A 19,284-nucleotide genomic window follows, 5' to 3' on the forward strand; every position below is an offset into this window, starting at 1 on the left:
AGAAATCTCCAGGTATTTTTAAATTTTTTAAGCATTTGCATAACTGACAGACACTCTCTCAGTGGTCTGATGTGCATTATACATGCCATATAAATACGTCAGTGATGTTTTGTATGTAGACCCCGTACAAGTACAATGTCTTTGTCATTAACTAGGTTGCCTGCAAAGCAGGTATCTTAGATTTATGCTTATGAAAAAACACCTAATGAAGGAAATGGTGCACTCATGTAGGTGGGAGAAATAGGTACTTAGGAAACATTGACTGATATTATGTGAATGTTTAGAACATGAGTTCACTGAAACAAATATTGGAAAAGAATGGGGTTTTGTCTTACCAACGAGTGGCCATCACAAAGGAAACAGCAATTTTGGTCTAGACTAAGGAATGAAATAATCCTCCAAATGCTACTTAACATTTGAACTGACCAAGCTTGTGGGCTGTCGGTATCCCAGGGCCTTCTCTGCACTAACAGTTCTTGGCAAAAATTGACTCAGCCTCATCAGTGGTAGCAATGGTCGAGCACAAGTGTAAACAGGGCTCTGGTTATTGCATTACCACAGCAGGGTGGTAAAAATGCCAGGAATTGCTGGAGTCTGCTGTACATTAACTCTCACATTTCTGCTACCACTAGAGGATCTGAAACAGTGGTAGCAATGATGGGGAATATCTGATTTCCCTTCAGGGCACAGCCTGGGACATACATCTTTTGTAGGAAACATGAGGAACAGACAGCTTTGGAGCTTCAGGTAGGTTCAGACCTTCCTTATTTGTAGGTTTTTCAGATATCTACTTTAATCTTAAGAAGAAGGCTAAACAAGTGATGCCTTCCTGTTGTACACACCTAGTGGTGTTTACTTGAAGGGATATCTTATTTTATGACTGACTATAAAATAACCAATACAAATATATTAAGACAACCTAAAGGCTGGATGGTGATCTGGTACCTGCAAGAGAGGGAGAAGTACATTCTAACCACTGGTGAGGCAGGGACAAGACTAGGCAGGTAATGGACAGAGTATACAATCAAGGGCAAGGAAGAGCTGCAATTTCCCTCTGCAAATGGTTCTTCTCTAGGGCCAGCAGGTACCAATGTGAGCATGGGAAGAGCCTAAATATCAGAAAGGCATCGGGGTTGTTACAATCATGCTTTTTAGCCATTAGTAATTAGTAAAAAGTGTGTGTGTCATAGCTGCCAGGCCAGTCAGAGTTTCCACAGTTGAATTCTTTTCACTCTCAATGTCCATAACTTTTTGGGCAGTTGCATGCTAGTGGACAGGCAGGTAAATGTGTAGGAGACTAGCTGAATCATTAAACTTTATCTCCATTTATAGTCTTTAGATAGTACCTGAAAAGGAGGTTAGTAGAGAGCAGACATTAGCAGTGGCTCAAGGAGCAACTCTTCATGATTATAAAAGACAAAACCAATGGATTTGGAGTGAGAATAATAATTCCTCCAGTCAATAAGGGCAAGAAAGGAAAAAGAGATAGGGGCATAAGGCTTCGTAACATTTAGGAAAACAATCCAAAGTCAAAAATGAAGAATCTAAGTACAGAAGAGATTTATGTATACTATATGGTGTGATGGCTAATTCCTCAAAGGGCTTAGAGAAGCCTACAAAATATCAAAAAATTAAACATTTTGGTATTTAGAGTCAGGGGGTTTTGAGTTTAGAGAAAATACAAAGGTAATTGGTTTAGTCAGCGCCTCACACAATGGGGCTTCCATCCCAATGTAGTGTCTCTGGATACTTTTATAATAAAATAATATCTAGCATAAAACAGCTCTGTGACTTTCTGTAGTCTGTCATTATTTCTTCTCAGAATTTACCATTACAAATCACACTTCTGGTAATTAAAAAAAAAAAGTTAGGATGGGGGAGGGGAAGCAATTCAAGAGCAAATGACAGAAAAATCTCTCTCTTTGTGTCCAATTTCTCTCCAGGATTTAGTTATTAGCATTTCCTTTATAGTTCACACACAAACCCTGTTCACACATTTTTTTCCAATGGGACAAACCAGCGAGAACAGCTCCTCACCATTGCGAGAGGCAGAGCGTGGCTTCTGTGGAACTGTGGGACGTCCTGTCGGGCTGGGCTTCGACTGCACTGGCGGTTTTGGACTCGTAGGCGTATTGGAAGAACATCTAGCCCTTGCACCAGCTTCAGCCTTTGGTTCAGTTTTTGGATTTTTTTCCAAGGATGCCATGACAGAGTCACCTTTACTCAAGGCAAAACGATTCTCTGGGAGGGTTTGGTGGAGTTTAGGCACTAAAATAATAGTAACAATAATAATAAATAAAATGTCCTACACAAAGCAGAAAGCATGCTGGGCAGGTACACCCACAGGGCAAAGCGCACTGTTGGCAGAAATACACACACAGTAGAAAGGCAGTGATGGAAGAACTCACAAGACCTGGAGTTGAGCAGTGGTCCAATGAGGAGCCAGCAATGTGTTTGTCAGGCTGTACGACTCACCCATGAACAGGCCTGGGTGTCACCACCCTCTTGGGTACATCGGGGAGGTGGCTGTTCCGTCATTGTCGGCAGGAGCTGGTGATATGGGTTGCTTCCCCTTTCCAATTTCATGGGATATTTTCTCACACTTTCTAATCCAATGGGTTTCTCCTTCCTTTTGGTATCCCCCATTCCTCTCTGGCAGCTATCAAATCTTCCCCTCTCCCCAGGTATCTCGTCCGCTCCTGTGGTCCCTTTCTTTTGCTCCCTCGGGTGTCTCTGCCTCTCCTTCCCCCTTCTCTCTTGCCCTGAGGGTGGAATAAAACCACGGGCTGGGGTGGGGAGGGAGGAGGAGGGAGTGAGGCTACCCTCTCTTTCCGGGACTCTTCCTTGTGCAGGCGTGAAGAGGTGGGATTTCAGCAGGGGATCCCGGCACCACAGGAGAGGAGCAGCAGCACAGGCAGCCTCTGACAGCCCAGCATCGTTGAGAACAGCACGGCTACGGGCCAAAGTTGAAAACCACAGCCCTCCCTCACCCACCTTTTCTTTTTTTTTTTTTCCCTGCCAAAGACTAATAGTGGAATCCAGGACACAGACAAGGAACCTGGACCTATTGGTGAGTATGTGTGCGTGTTTCTGTTTTTAGATCAGATTTGAAATCTGTTAGCAACGGCGACCCTATGTATACAACTTTAATTTATTTAGTAACTCTGCCTACGGAATACACTGTTACACATTTATTAGCAAGCTTGCCAGCACATTCCTTACACCAGGCAAAGACTGAATGCCTTTGCACACGAATCTCTCTTGCTTCCCAGGATTTAAATTGAATACAGCTAGAGCCAGCTGCGCAAGCTGGTATAAAGCTTGCTGGACACTAGTTTGCAAATAAGCAAACTGCCTGCCCTAATTTCCTGCCTTCCTCCAAACCCTGGGAGGACTCCAGGAGGCTTATATGCGCATGTATGTGCAAACAATCTTTGGATTTGTATGCATACTGGGTGACAGCATTCTTCACTTTTAGTGATTTACAATCTGTATGCTTGGGTTGCACATAATTCTTGTTTCACCTAAATTTAGGCTGCCTTGGCTTTCTGACAAGGCAAAACATGTGCCCACAGATGCTGACCTGGCCTAGCTAACTGCTATTCCAGTTCAGAAAACCTACTTGTTACAGTAGTGCTGAGCACAGGAATTCTCAATGCAGTGTGTGGGGAGGAAGAATGTTGATATAGTCAGTTGCAGGCCAATCTCCAAAATGTTTTTCCAGCTTACGTAGTTGTTTTTCAGCTCTGTTGGATTTGAGTTGTGGGCTAACCAAAAGGATTGTGATGCATGCATGTGTGCGCAATAAATCTTTGCATTGTCAGCTAAACAGCAGAAGGCTCTCCACACTTTTATCCCCACACTTGTATGCATGTGTGAGAGAAAGGGAGAGCCTGGCTAACATTCAGACAGCAGTTTCCTACATGAACTAAAAGAGGAAAATATTCTGTCTCTGAATCATACACTGTCTTCTGTTTCTCAGTAACATCCAGCAATTTCCCTTTAACTCCATTACTTGCTTTTCTAACCTCAGGCCTGTTAATATTATTAGAACACAGTAAGTTGATATAAATTAACCAAAACAATGACAAACTATAACTGCAACAGGAGCAGCTGGAGGGAGTTCCTTACAGTGGTGAAATGAGAACGGACAGAGGCAGGAGGGGCTGCTGTGCACACACTGCACTGGTGTTGGGGAGGGGGAAACGTGTCATTTAGAGGAGTGAGCAGCAAGGAAAAATGGAGATCAACCACCCGTTAGCTCTTAGTGTGCCCACTTTCCATGGTCCTCTAACCTCAGATCTGCCTATCTTATTGGAACATAGACAGCAAAAGATATTAGTCTGTGATGCCAGGATGATTTAAAAGCATGGTTTCATGGGGCTCTCTCATACAATCTCTTCCTACACTAGTTTCTAAACCACATTTAGGAATGGTTTGGAAACCATAAACTGGTTTCTGATACGACTGGTCAGCCAATGCTGTTTCAAACATGGTTTGTGAATTATTTTCACACACTTTGGCAACACTATATTTTATACACCTGAAACCTTGAACTGCCGCTGCCTGTGATGGATCTGCTCAGTGGACTAAGCACTTCGCTTGCATGACAATCAAACCAGCACCTTCTTGTGAGCACTATAAACCAGTGGTTCTCAATCAGGGGTACGTAGAAGTCTTCCAGGGAGTACGTCAACTCACCTAAATCAGGGTTTCTCAACCTGGGGTTCGGAGTCCCAGAGGAGTCACAGGACAGGGTTAAGAGGGTCGCTAGTGCAGGGCTGGTGTTAGGGGGTGGCAAGCAAGGCAACTGCCCAGGGCCTCATGCCACAGGGGGTCCCATGAGGCTAAGTGACATGCTTGAGCCCTGGGTGGCAGGGCTCAGGTTTCCGACTCCTGAAAGGGGTACAATAGTCTGGAAAGGTGAGAACCACTGCTATAAACTCTGCAAAATGAACTCCTGGTTTATGACAGGAGCAAACATGCTTACGGCCCCCTTTTCTCTCTGTGCACATTGTACTTGCTGCCTCCTGATCTTCAGTTTCAGCTTTGCTGCCACGGTTACCAGTGAACACCCTCTTAAAGGGCTCCGGGAAGAACATGTACAGGAGTTCTCGCCCCACCCCCACAGAGCAGTGTACGAGTGAAACAACTGGCCATCAACCCAGCACTGAAACTGACTATATATGAAGTGCTGTCAAATGCAGAAAGTAAATAAACTAGAAAAATGGCTCTCTCCTCTAATCACTTTTCAGTTATGCTAATCTTAATGGGTTGCTTATAAAATAGTAGGCACACAACATGCAGCTGGAAGTGTGATTTCAGGCGGAAAGTGTTCAATTTATTGGCATTATAGGAAGTGCTGTTCTCAAGGAAACTCAAAACAACTGTACCTGTACCACTGCCATCCAGCCGTTCAGAGCTCACGGTGGTATCGTGAGAATCCCTGGAAGCCACTTCGTTCCCTAGTCTCTAAAAAAGAGAAAGAGAATCCCTCAAAATTATTATCTATAAATCACAGTATTCAGTGGTTCATTACAAAGAATCTTATATCCAGAAGTTAAAAACTGCAGAAAGAAGCTCTAGTAATTATGCCTGGATGTGTTTTTATGTTTCTGGTTGCAGCTTTGGAAATCTCCTATGTGGGAAGGAGACCACAGTGATTTTGGTTACCACGCAGGCCATAGTGCTGGCAGAGTCATGACAACATGCTCATTAAGTGACAAACCTGCTAAGGAATAATGAGAGTTGGAATCCGACAGTCCAGTTAGAAACTGTTCTTTTCCACCCAAGATGACCAAATGTATTATTGACGTTAAGTGAAATAAAACACTGGACGAAATTAAAGAGTTTATCTGCTCTAGGAAGAAACAGAGACACCTTTCTAAAGATCCAAATTTTGAAGCAAAGATTGCTGAACTGGTCTTAGTTAATATGAAAACCTATGTGCATGTGGGGAAATATCTTGGAAATCTGAGCTGAATCCAAGAAGAGCCAGTTCCTTCAATATTTACAGACCGAGATTTTTAAAATTTTTAACTTCATAGGAGCTGCTGCGTGCTCAAAACCTTTGAAATATCAGGTCACTTATTTAGGTGCCAAAATATGGATCCTGAACCTAACTTCATGCACACATTATTAAAAATCTTAACCATGATGTCTTTGCCTCAAGGAGAAAAAAGCTATAAGAGATAAATCTGTAAATTATTTGAGCCATATTATTGTCTAGAGGCCAAGCGCACCAGGAATATGCGTGTATCCCTTTTCGAGAGGATCCTGTTTATACAGTGGTACAAGAATTGGTCTCTGGGATTATACTGTTCCTTTCAATACCCTGCTCACTCATATGAATAGAGCAAAGAGACCAGAAGAACCATACAGAGCCCACAAGTTATCTGCAAACCAGCAATAAATAGGAAGGCTAGTACTCAGAAGACTAGGCGTAAAGTGTAAACCTTAAATTAAAAAATAAAATACATTTTGCAGGTAGCTCTGATCTTGGTTTAAATCTGCCATTTGAAGACAGATCTCTAACTCTGAAATGCAAACAAATTCTTTGCATAGTTATTACTACTTTCAGCATTATAAAACTGCCACATTCATTACACCCTATTGCCATCAGTACACCAATGTGGTATGACTGGCACTGTGAGGTTATCCTCTGTCTTTAAAGTAACGCCCAGAAGTCCCAACCAGACACAGTACAAACACATACTGAAGACAAACACTGCCACAAAGAACTCTCAATCTAAGTGAAGATTAAATGCATCATTTAGGTAAGAGAGACATAAGAGGAAAACGGAGGAAGGAAGACAAGGGTAACAGTGATAAGAACCAATAGGGAGGCTTATACTAGCTATATGAAAATTAGTGGGTTTAAAGTAAAAACCAAATAAAACACAGTATTTTAGGTATAAATAAATAAACAAACAAAAACTATTAATATCTGTTATCCCTGAAGGCCACCCTGTCTAGCCATTGTCAGGTGTAACTTACCATAGGTACCCTAGTAGACTTGGCTGCCTAGGAGAGCTATGAAGGACAGTACAGTGGGCTTCATGAATTAACTGGTGCTTCCATTTTGCTGATGCTCTAATGGCTCCCAAAACATTTTAATGAGAAAGCGTCTCTCATATATCGTATACAAAGGAATGGAATTATTCAATGTTTACTCCACCTATTTAAGAACTGACATGGTCACTGCATTTCCCCACATTTGCACTAAGCGCTTGCCAACGCACAGTTTGTTGTTTAGAAACTGATCTAGTTAAAGCACACAATCCCTTAGTGAGGATACGACATATCAGTACAACTGCATCCACAATAGGGGGTTTTACACTGTATAAATTCACTCCCTAGCCAAAATAGTTAAATCCGTTCAAAAATTGTGCGTAGAGCAGGCCTAACCATGGACTGGTTTCAAGTGCACAAGTCCCATATAAGCTAAAAGGTCATTCAAAAAAAAAAAAAAAAGTGAAAGCCAGCCCACTCATGCAGGAGTGTTGTACTTTGTACCACTGTATAAGAGATCCAGGTTCATTTTCCACTCCTAGTTCTCCTGACCCATGGTCTATTTTGGCTAAATTCTCCCCCAAGCCACGTTCTTTGTCAACGTGCCTTAAGGGGGTGTCTCTCTCTTTTTAAAGAGAAAAAGCCTCCCCAAATTTGTGGGGAAAATTCACTTTCTTAATGTAGGCAAAGTCACTTTGCGTTCAAGAATATAATTTGCTATTTTCACCATAGATTGTGAATTTTCATTCATACTTAAAAAAACATTCCTTTTCCTTTGCAAGTATTGATGAAGTAAAAAAAATTGTGCATAACTATGTAAATGTATTATTAGATTTTGTTTTACCCTTTAGATTGATGTTTTGAGTTCACAAAGAAATCCACTTTTATGTCTTGAAATAATACAGATATTAATTCAACTAACCAAAACAAATGCAAATTTTTCCAAGTGGTCATTTTAATGTGTTGTTTATCCCCGTTTCTATGGTAAGAGCACCACTGGACAGCTCCACATTATAGCTCATATTAAAGTAGACAATCATATTTCAAATGATGTATCATGTGCATGTGTGTAGAGAGGGTACATTAAGTTGACCAAATCAGCAGTGTCTGTCTGGCGCTTGCTAGGAGGGGCCGACAAATATATGATCGATCATTTGCACCAGAGCTATGCTAGTCTCGCTGCAGTCTAGGTCTGTCCATGACTACTTACATGAATATGTCATATGTAAAATATCTATTGCACAACACACACAAATTTATTTGGCTCCATAAAAAAAGGAGGGCAAGACAGGGAAATGTAGCACTTGCACCTGAGTGCGCAAAAATTCTAATAAAAGCCCTGATAAAGAAACAGCGCTGTTAAGGAGCTTGGTTGCCTGTATATCCTGCCAAAAGATATTTAAATATTCAGTTCTGCAAACACTAGATGGAGCTAGATGATCTTTATATCTGGAGAAAATCAGAAAAAACACTGATTCCGACTCATTTATTTTGTGGCATTAGTGCCAATTCACACATCAAATTCACAGTAAAAGAAAACAAAAAAGCTTTTGCCATCTTTTCATCTACTGTGCACCTGCTCATCATTTGTAACTGTAATAAGACTGCAGAAGGTCATGAATGAAGTAGTAAATTCCTTATGGATTTGTTTTTACTTAGGATAGATCTGAATTTAAACAACCATCTTTAAGAAAAATTTAATTCACTAACTTCAGAATCCTGATAAATCTGAAAATTTTAAGGGAATTGGTGATCCATCATTTAAGTTATGAATAAAAATGAAAGACTGAATTCTCCCATAACGAAACTAGTTGAGATCTGCTGGATTACTCAGAGTACTCAAGTTTTCATAAAAATGAAAGCAAAGCTATTACATATTTCAACCCTGCATGATGTACATAAACATTAACCATTCCTCTTTTGTGCAACACAGTACAAAGACTTGTGATTAATCTTAAACAAAGATAACTGAACTTCCTTTTTTGTACAGAAATCCTATTTTAATTCAGCTTTCTGACCACCACTTTAAAAATAAAACATTGCCAGGTCAAAAATGGCCCTACGGGTTTTGCCTACACTGCAATTAGACACCTGTGTCCATCCTGTGCCAGCTGACTCAGGCTCGCAGGACTCGGGCTAAGGGGCTGTTTAATTGCAGTGTAGCCTTCAAGTTCTTGGGCTGGGGCCTGGGCTCTAGGACCCTGCAAGGTGGGAGTGTCCCAGAGGTCCAAGAAGTTTATACTGCAAAGAAAAAGCCCTGCAGCCGAACCCCTGGAAGTCCTAGTCAACTGGCACAGGCCCGTCACAGGTTTTTATTTGCAGTGTAGACATACAAAAGGTAAAGGTGGGTAAAACCCTAGGTTTTACAAAAACCTAAGACCAATAAAAAAGTTTCAGCAATTTTTTTTTTAAATTCCAATATAAATATTTCCCCCCTTCCCCAACGTCCCCCTCCCTTACACCACTGGGCAAGTGAATGGAAACTAGAAATGAATTACGAACAAACTGAGTAGTCTATTTTCTTTTCCAAGCTGAGAGAAATACAGAGAGTAAAGAAGCAGCATAGTTGAAAGTAAATAAAAAAATATTAGTACAAAAGGTGAGTGACCTTCTGTTTGTTCAATTTTTCAACCAATGATACCTGTTTTAACACCCACTGATGTGAGAAGTGCGGTTACCTAACAATTTTTCAAAAAATTACAACATGCTGGTATTCCACAACTATAATCTTTAGATTAGAAAGCCACTGAAGCAAGGATTCTGTTTTGAACAGCACCAAGCCCATTGTTGAATTGAACAATTAACTAATAGCACCATGGGTTATGAAAGGTTAAGGGCCAGAATGTGATACTCTGACTCACATTCTATAGTACCTTACTCCTCAAACAGTCTCACTGACATCAACGGAACTAGTCACAGTACAGTAAACCCTTATATGACGCGCATTTATACAGAGCATTTTTGACATAACGAGGTTTTCCTTTAAAAAGAACAGGAGTACTTGTGGCACCTTAGAGACTAAAATTTATCTGAGCATAAGCTTTTGTGAGCTAAAACCCACTTAAACGGATGCATGCAGTGGAAAATACAGTAGGAAGATATATATAGATACACACACACACACACACACACACAGAGAACATGAAAAAATGGGTGTTGCCATACACACTATAATGAGAGTGATCAATTAAGGTGAGCTATTATCCTTTAGTGACTCATTTTTATGTTGCACGCAGTATTCTTATATAGTGCGTGCGCTCACGGGAGGGAGTTTGGGCACAGGAGGGTGTGTGGGGTGCCGGATCCAGAGGCCGCTCACCTCGGGCGGCTCCCCATGCCTGCTGTTCCTGGCAGAGGTTGAGGCGCAGCCAGGCAGCTCTGCACGCTGCCTCTGCCCGCAGGCGCCACCCCCGCAGTCAGCGGTTGGGGAGGGACGGGGGCAGCACATGGAGCCTCCTAGCTGCTTGTGGGGAGGCGCCCATGGTGAGTGCCCCCTGGATCCGGCACCCTGAGCCTCCTCCTGCGCCCCAACCCGCTGCCCTGAGCGTCTCCAACATGTACAGCTTTGTGATGTCTGGGAACTTAAACCTATTTTCCCACATTCATTCTTCAGTTCATACAACACATTTTTATATTACACACCGTTTTCTAGGAACGTAACTACTGTGTTATATAAGGGTTTACTGTACTACTCAACATGAGTCAGGATGGCAGGATCTGGCCCCAGTTTGGAAAGGAAATTTCTTTTGTAAAAAAATATATGATTTTTAACTTGAGTGTCCCTTGAATAGCCCTTGGCTATTAGTGCTACAGGAATGCCTATAGATTAATGCAGAATGTCCTCATCTGACAGGCTAAGAAGAGTGTTCAATGCATTATAGTTTAAATCCTAAGAAGAAAAGCAGTTTTAAAACTATTGCGCTCAGTGACAAAACTAGGTTTATATGGGACACAGTTACAGGAAGGTTACATATTAAGCTATACAAAGACACTGCTCCCTGAACAGTACTGAGAGCAGGGTTCTTTGTTCAATTCAATATACTACGCTATTTGCTCACTAAAAAAAGAGCTGAAATCCACATGTGACCAAATAGGTAGTTTCCATCTCTAGTTTCTATGATTATTTGTATTTTAAGGGCATAAAGAAAGACTAGGAATGATTAGATGTGGTACAAAACGGTTTGTAATAGGAGTAAAGGGATGCAATTAAAAAACAATTGAAACTGAATATCAGCAAATATTGTTTGAAAGGGAGAATTATTCCCCGACACAAAGTAATTCATTTATAGTACAGTGCAAATGGTGGAAGAACCATTCCTTAATAGACCCATCCCCCAAAACAGAGGGGGCCCACCCATTTACCAACTTGGCTCACTCGTAAACTCAATCCTGACTGTAGGAAACAATCCTTCATAGGGCAGGGGATAGGGACTAACTGATCTTTAATTCTATGATACAGATTTCATTTATGTGCCAGTAAGTCACCCATGACATATAACATATGAGACCCGAAGAAGAGCTCGGTGTAAAAGCAAAAGCTTATCTTTCTCACCAACAGAAATTGGTCCAATAAAAAGTATTATCTCATCCATCTTGTCTTTCTAATATAACATAGCCAATATATTAAATGTTAACCTCTTACCCTTGTGTTCCTTTATAGGGCTCAGTTCTTTCCTACTTTTCATCAACTAGAGTCACCACAAATCAAAAATAAGCCGCCCTCACCTTCTGTGAAGAAGCTGCTCTCCTTTCCTGCTTGGCTTTCATTTCTGCTAGGAGTCCACTGCCCATCACTTGCACCCCATACCTACGCCCTCCCTGTGGGCTGCCTTTGTTGTCACCCCTCTCCGCTCTTGCAGCATCCTCTGGCTGTATCTCCTCTAGAGAGTCTGGTGTTTTTAATTCCTCGGTTTGCTCTGTGCCGCCATTCTGTTCAGCTGATTTTAGCTCCTTCCTAGTAGTGTCCACAGCTGGACTTTTGACAGCCCCCTTGGGTGACGAGGGCTCTTCTGCCACCAATACAGTCTGAGGACGTTCAGATTTGGATCGAGATTTAATTAAGTTGAGAAACCCACTTTTCCGAGAATCTCTTTTTTTCCTTTCATCACCCACTTCACTGGACTCGTTGGCGTCTGAACGTTTCATTGACGATCTCCTAATAAAACAGACACACAGACAAATGTTCATACATTCTTTGTTTTTTTTCCTGGAAAAATACCTGTTTTTAATAGTTTCAAAGATAGTTGGGCAAAGCTAACCGTTTGCATCATCAGGAAGTTGCTCTGTGCCCAATTATTATCCAACGCTTATAAATGAGAAATTGGTTATTATGATTGATGCTATTGGCCAAAGTCCATTAAAGTCACTAAGAACTGTAGGTCTAGCATTACTCATTGTGACACAGAGGCAGGTCAGCCACTTAGGACACATATTTCACTAGTTTATTTTTAGGCGTACCTCTGGCCTGACTACTCCTACCTCTAAACGGCAAGTCGCATCAGAGTGGCTCTAATTCAGTCATCCCCCCAAGCATAATTTCAATGTGTCTGCTCTTTTAAGGGTATCCTCACCCCCACGAATAGCTACCATCATGACCCAGGTACTGGATAAAACACAACTTTTGGGAACTGCCCCTTTTAGTACTCCAGATCTCTGCACCAACAACCAATGCAGTTCTGATCAGCCATGTTCCCAACCCTACCAAATTCACAGCTTTTCTGGGAGAATGGTACATCGGGTGGCAACATATACACTATCTAATGTTTGCCCTGAAAAACCGTAAAATACGATACGTTGCTGCCCTCCATAAAACAAAAATCACTGGCAACACAAGAAAAGTTTAAAGGTATACATAATTTGTATAAAATTCCCATAATTACTGCGTATGGCAGTTGTTCAAAACATTTCTTTTTTTAGCTAACATGATTTCACAGCAACTTACTGGATGTCATGTATGGTTTCGTATTTGCAATCCTGAATTACTGCCATCTGCTTGTCATTTTTGATATTTATCATTCACACTTAATTTTAACACTTCCTTTCCCTCTCTCCTCCAGCCATTTACCAATTTACACTTACTATTTACTTAAACATTTTACTTTTATTTACTTAATCAAAAATAGCAAATAACAGGTCACTTTAAGTAGTCTTGAACTAGCTTTTGTTTGTACGGTCACTCTAAAGAAACCAGAACATCTTACTGTTGGCTCTATAAAATATCCATCTAGTTTACACCCTTGTAGGCTGGATTTCTTGTTATGTGAGATGTAGAAGGCAGACCTTTCGGATTGAGTCATACACAAACAGAGCAATACAATTTTGTAAAACAAGTGTTTAATTTATACATATCAATAAACATAAATCACTTCCCCATGTCATTTATGGAGGACAACAGTCTTAACTAAACACACATTAAAGATACAGGGCCAGAGCCTGAGCCACTGTGAATTGGTATCGCTCCAGTGATGTCATAATAAGTGATGTAATGAGTGATGCCATTTATGGGTATGAAGAAGTCAGTGGAGCTATGCTAATATACATCATCTGATAATCTGGTTGATAGTGTATATTAAAAGCAATTTATTTCAAAGTAAGCTTTTTAAAATGAGTAATCAAATTCACTGATATACTGGGCTATTAAGATATAGTCTGGGTTTGACAGTAGCTATGCAAATTGGAGACTTGAATATTAGAAAAAGAAGTCAAATACAATGTGTTAACCATAAATATTCTATCCTCACAAAGTATCAGTAAGAAAGCATGGTCTTTACTTTGACTCATTAGAGGATTTGAACATACTTTGAATCCATTTTTGTCACTTTCTTGGTGAAAAATTCATCAACACCTTCGTCCACTCTTCCCATGAGGCCATTCTGTTCTCCTTCCTGAGGTGTTGCCCCACACACCTGATAAAGCAAACGTAACATAAGAAACAAAGCATGGCAGTAAGAAATCTCACTTTTCACAGATGCTGTAAGGCACAAGGATAAATATGAAATTAAACAATAGAGTTATCTTAACAGTACTTAAGGAAATATACAAGTTGTAAAGAAAGGCCCTGATTAGCAAGCAGAAGGCAGGCCTTGAAAATAATAAATTATAAGGCCATAAGGAATGAAGAAGGGAAGATGTCTGGTTCAAAAGATTAACTAATAAGATAAGGGAAAGTTTCTAAAAAGAAGGCCTTTGACCAATAGGGGTGATTGCAGATGGTTTTAAGAGAATCAGTTGCAGAATGAGCCAACATGGCCCTTCCCAACCCATACACCAGAGTTAAAACCTTTGTGAACTCAAGTGCAATGGAAAAAACTGTGAGACAGCAAGGAACAGGGGAGGAAAGGCCTTGGGAAGAAAGGAGGTCGTAAATCTCCCCTGGATTAAGACTGGAAATAAGGGTGAACTGTCACCAATTGGTTTTTAGCTCAAATCATTGAGAATGACATAATCTGTTTGTTCAAGGGTATAAAAAAGTAAAACTCTTAAAGGATTCATTGCTAATATCTGCCTGACCACGTTGGAGCCAACCAATGTGGATCTAAGCACTCTTGGGTTTAGCCCATTTGTAAGTATCTTGATCAAAAACATATACACGTTTTGTTAGTGTTTGTATGTAGCAAACTGCTTTTTAGGCATGTTTAGAGCAATTGTACAGATGTCATTTGGCCTTTGGATTTAATAAAGATATTTGGAAACAATAACCCCAACTATACATACAATATGATGGGGGCTAATCTAGCTACAACTAATCAGGAGAAAGATCTTGGAGTCATCATGGATAGTTCTCTGAAGACATCTACGCAGTGTGCAGCGGCAGTCAAAAAAGTGAACGGGATGTTAGGAATCATTAAAAAGGGGATAGAGAATAAGACGGAGAATATCTTATTGCCCTTATATAAATCCATGGTATGCCCACATCCTAAACACGGCGTACAGATGTGGTCCCCTCATCTCAAAAAAGATATACTGGCATTAGAAAAGGTTCAGAAAAGGGCAACTAAAATGATTACAGGTTTGGAACGGGTCCCATATGAGGAGAGATTAAAGAGGCCAGGACTTTTCAGCTTGGAAAAGAGGAGACTAAGGGGGGATATGATAGAGGTATATAAAATCATGAATGGTGTGGAGAAAGTGAATAAGGAAAAGTTATTTACTTGTTCCCATAATACAAGAACTAGGGGCCACTGTTAGGATATACATATTCATGCCTGTCTGTAAAGGCCTATACTCTAAGAATTTAGGTGTATTCTTATCACTTGGCTAATTAGAGGTATAAAAGAAAGAATCAAAATCACTGTCTGCCAGTGTAAGGTCCTTCTCTTACTGTGACAGTCTGAGGCCCTGTTCTTAGGCTAAAATCTTTGGCTAAGCAACAGAGGCAGCCATAAACTGGGAAGCGACTGGTCACATCCTCACATTCCAAACTAGTCACACTGAAAGAAGGTGCTATTGGGCTGTTAGGAATATACTCCTGTCCTGATAATGCCTACCACCTCCAGAGAAAGGGAAGTGCCTAGAAAATGTAAAAGGAAACTTAGTTTGATAGCATCCTGTCTGGCAAGAACTCACTTATCAATAGCTGGGATGTGAAGTCCTCATTTCTTTGTTGTTCTATCACTGTAGTCCCCATTTCTCTATTGTTTGTCTGTATAATCTCTGTCTGGTTCTGTGATTGTTTCTGTCTGCTGTATAATTAATTTTGCTGGGTGTAAACTAAGGTGGTGGGATATAATTGGTTACATAATCATGTTACAATATGTTAGGATTGGTTAGTTAAATTTCAGGAAAATGATTGGTTAAGGTATAGCTAAGCAGAACTCAAGTTTTACTATATAGTCTGCAGTCAATCAGGAAGTGGGTGGGTGTGAGGGTGGGGGAAATGGGAACAGAGAATGAGGGTGGAGAAACTGGAATCATGTTTAGCTAAAGGGGGAAATGGGAACAGGGACACAGGTAAGGCTCTGTGGTGTCAGAGCTGGGAAGGGGGACACTAAGGAAGGAAACTGGAATCATGCTTGCTGGAAGTTCACCCCAATAAGCATCGAATTGTTTGCACCTTTGGACTTCGGGTATTGTTGCTCTCTGTTCATGCGAGAAGGACCAGAGAAGTAAGTGGGTGAAGAAATAAGCCCCCTAACAGCCACCAAATGAAATTAATGGGCAACAGGTTTAAAACAAATAAAAGGAAGTTGTTCTTCGCGCACAGTCAACCTGTGGAACGCCTTGCCTAAGGAGGTTGTGAAGGCTAGGACTAAAACAGGGTTTAAAAGAGAACTGGATAAATTCATGGAAGTTAAGTCCATTAATGGCTATTAGCCAGGATGGGTAAGGAATTGTGTCCCTAGCGTCCGTTTGTCAGAGGGTGGAGATGGATGACAGGAGAGAGACAACTTGATCATTACCTTTTAGATTCACTCTCTCTGGGGCACCTGGCATTGGCCACTGTCAGTAGATAGGATACTGGGCTGGATGGACCTTTGGTCAGACCCAGTATGGCCATTCTTATGTTCTTATTTATGGTTAAATTAGTGCCTGGTGGTTTCCCATATGAATAATTTAATATATTATTAATTCCAACAAGGCAAAAGCTCAAATCCTTTAAATTGTGTAAAAAGAGCAGTTATTTAGTATTCAAGCACACTTTTTTGTTAGCAGTTTTTCAAAATGGAACTCCTGATCTGTGTATTTACTGTAAATACCGGCACAGACAGAATCTTTGTCAGCTGTTGTTCACCTGGTTTAGAGAGTGGTGTGAGTTCTAGTGGTCTGAATACAAAATTAGGAGCCAGAACTGTAGTGTACTAATTATGCCTCAAACAGACTGCCTCTGTGGCCTTAGGCAAGGGCACTTTAGGCCAAAACTTTCAAACTGAATGCCAGATTTAGGTGACTAACTTTAGACACTCAGCACTGACTTTCATTGAGAACTGTGGTCTAACTCCTCTTTGTGCCTTTGAAAAGTAGACCTTAAAGCCAAAGACAAAAGGAAGAGATTATCCAACTTGGCTGACTCTCTCATGGGAGTATTGTAAAGATCAGTTAGTGTTTATACAGCTCTCTGAAGATGAAACACACTAAATATTATGGGAGGGATTCTCTCCTTGGCTCTGCCTCTATATGCTGGTCTTCCATAATCCCTTTCTGCTGCCAAACTTCCATATCCAGGAGGGGGAGAACACTCCCAATTTAAACACTGAATAAAGCCTCTTTAGATGGCTCTAAAGAGGAACCTTAAACAGCCCCAGTTTTGGCAGTGCTACCACTCACAAGGCAGCACGAGGAAGTTGCTAACACGGCTACCACTCTGAAACTTAACTTAGATGGTCTAAATTGCATCAGGGAATGCTCTGGCCCCAAAATCTAGAAAATATAAAAGGTGGCATAAAGCCACCTTAGTCCCTCTGCACCTGAGATCCAGGTTCTGTGCTTCCAAGGGGCCAGGACAGATTCTCCTCTTACGGGTATGAGAGAACAATTACTGTTAATATCAAACCCTTCCCTATTAAGACAAATAAGACAGCAGCCTGAATATGAACTAATGTATTGATACTGTGACAGGGTCGGGCCAGATGACTACAGGAGAGTGACAGAAGACATATATTCGCCCCAGGTTGAGTAGGTCCCTTTTCCCTGGGTAAGGCAACAGGGAAGGTTGCAGAACAATCAGGAACTTTCTGGAAACAATTAAGACAGTCAGGCTGATTAGAACACCTGCAGCCAATCAAGAAGCTGCTAGAATCAATTAAGGCTGGCTAATCAGGGCACCCGAGTTTAAAAAGGAGCTCACTTCAGTTTGTGGCATGCGTGGGAGGAGCTGGGAGCAAGAGGCACTAGGAGCTGAGAGTGAGAACGCGGACTGTTGGAGGACTGAGGAGTACAAGCATTATCAGACACCAGAAGGAAGGTCCTATGGTGAGGATAAAGAAGGTGTTGGGAGGAGGCCATGGGGAAGTAGCCCAGGGAGTTGTAGCTGTCACACAGCTGTTCCAGGAGGCACTCTAGACAGCTGCATTCCACAGGGCCCTGGACTGGAACCCGGAGTAGAGGGCGGGCCCGAGTTCCCCCCAAACCTCCCAACTCGTGGTCAGACACAGGAGGAGTTGACCTGGACTGTAGGTTCATGTAAACGGCCAAACTGAGGGCTGCCGTGAATCTCCGAGGCAAGCAAATCTGTCAATAAGCGCAAGACCCACCAAGGTAGAGGAGGAACTTTGTCACAATACATACATGAAACTTTCTGGTTCCTGAATTGCTGAGCCATGTGATGAGCTTTGTAATCTAATAAAATGAACAATAAGACAGTAACTAGAGCACTTATATACCTCTGCTGTGGCACTGTATTCCTCATTTGAAAATATAAGTCCTTTTGGTAAAATCGCATTGTTTCCACTTAAAACAGAATGTTTCTTTTTTAATAAGGGAAACATCTTTTTCAAAGTAGCACAGTGATGACTTCTTTTTCTGAAAAGAATTTGTCTAATTGGAAATGTCAGAACGTATGTAATAACACATATACTGACATCTGTTTTTGGACATCGATATTTATTGTCTCTGGATGTAAATATTTAGCTCATCAGTCAAAAAAATCTTGATATTGGCTTCAAGAGAAGTCAGAATCCATTTAATGTTGGCACTGAAACTCTCCAGAGAAACAAATATTTAAGTATCAAAGCCACGAGCATTTCCTGAAGGAGGCAGGCATGTAACATTCTGAAAAAGAGGTAACTAATGTGAGGGGCTGGCTCTATCTGACGTTGAGTCTGTCTGGTAAGCTACTGGCAGAAGACGCATACGAAAAACCCCATAACCACAAGCCTGCAGGTGTGCACTGAAAAAGACAGTCAAGTGCTCAAAACAGCTCCTTCGATGGCAACAAAAGTAATGACAGAGGTAAACATAAACAGAGGTGGGGGATTTAGCAGGGAAATTACAGGGCAATTATTGGGCCAAGACCAGAACTGCCCACCTTGGGAGGGGAAACGCAAAAGGATATCAGTGCTCACTTCTCGGGATGTGGGGGAGGGAACGAGTGTGGTACAGCTATGCTTCTGCAGGGAGTAGTTGAGCTTCTGCTACAATAAACGCACAACCGTAACTGAAGACTCCAATCTCCGTGTATTCCTGTGTCTCCGTTGGTCATGTCTGAAGACACAGGATATCCTAATTGCATGTCCGTCTGTCGTGTCTGAAGGCATGCCCCAACAACTAAAATTCTACCGAATACAGTGACTGCATCACTAACAATGTACAATCACCACCAAAATAACAAAGGCACAG

General features: G+C 41.3%; 1 protein-coding gene across 4 annotated transcripts in view; it reads right to left on the minus strand.

The window, feature by feature from the left end:
• CARMIL1 (capping protein regulator and myosin 1 linker 1) overlaps positions 1 to 19,284 on the minus strand; it is a 256,037-nt gene that overhangs the window by 10,583 nt on the left and 226,170 nt on the right. For all 4 annotated transcript variants that reach the window (XM_048840027.2, XM_048840028.2, XM_048840029.2 and 1 more), the window contains 4 exons: positions 13,810 to 13,916; positions 11,737 to 12,166; positions 5,394 to 5,472; positions 2,038 to 2,268 (listed from right to left, as the gene is read on the minus strand). In XM_048840027.2, coding sequence (XP_048695984.2) covers positions 2,038 to 2,268; positions 5,394 to 5,472; positions 11,737 to 12,166; positions 13,810 to 13,916 — 847 coding nt within the window. The remainder of the gene's footprint in view (positions 1 to 2,037; positions 2,269 to 5,393; positions 5,473 to 11,736; positions 12,167 to 13,809; positions 13,917 to 19,284) is intronic.

Source organism: Caretta caretta, chromosome 2 (genome assembly GCF_965140235.1).
Source record: "Caretta caretta isolate rCarCar2 chromosome 2, rCarCar1.hap1, whole genome shotgun sequence".
Lineage (NCBI taxonomy): Eukaryota > Metazoa > Chordata > Testudines > Cheloniidae > Caretta > Caretta caretta.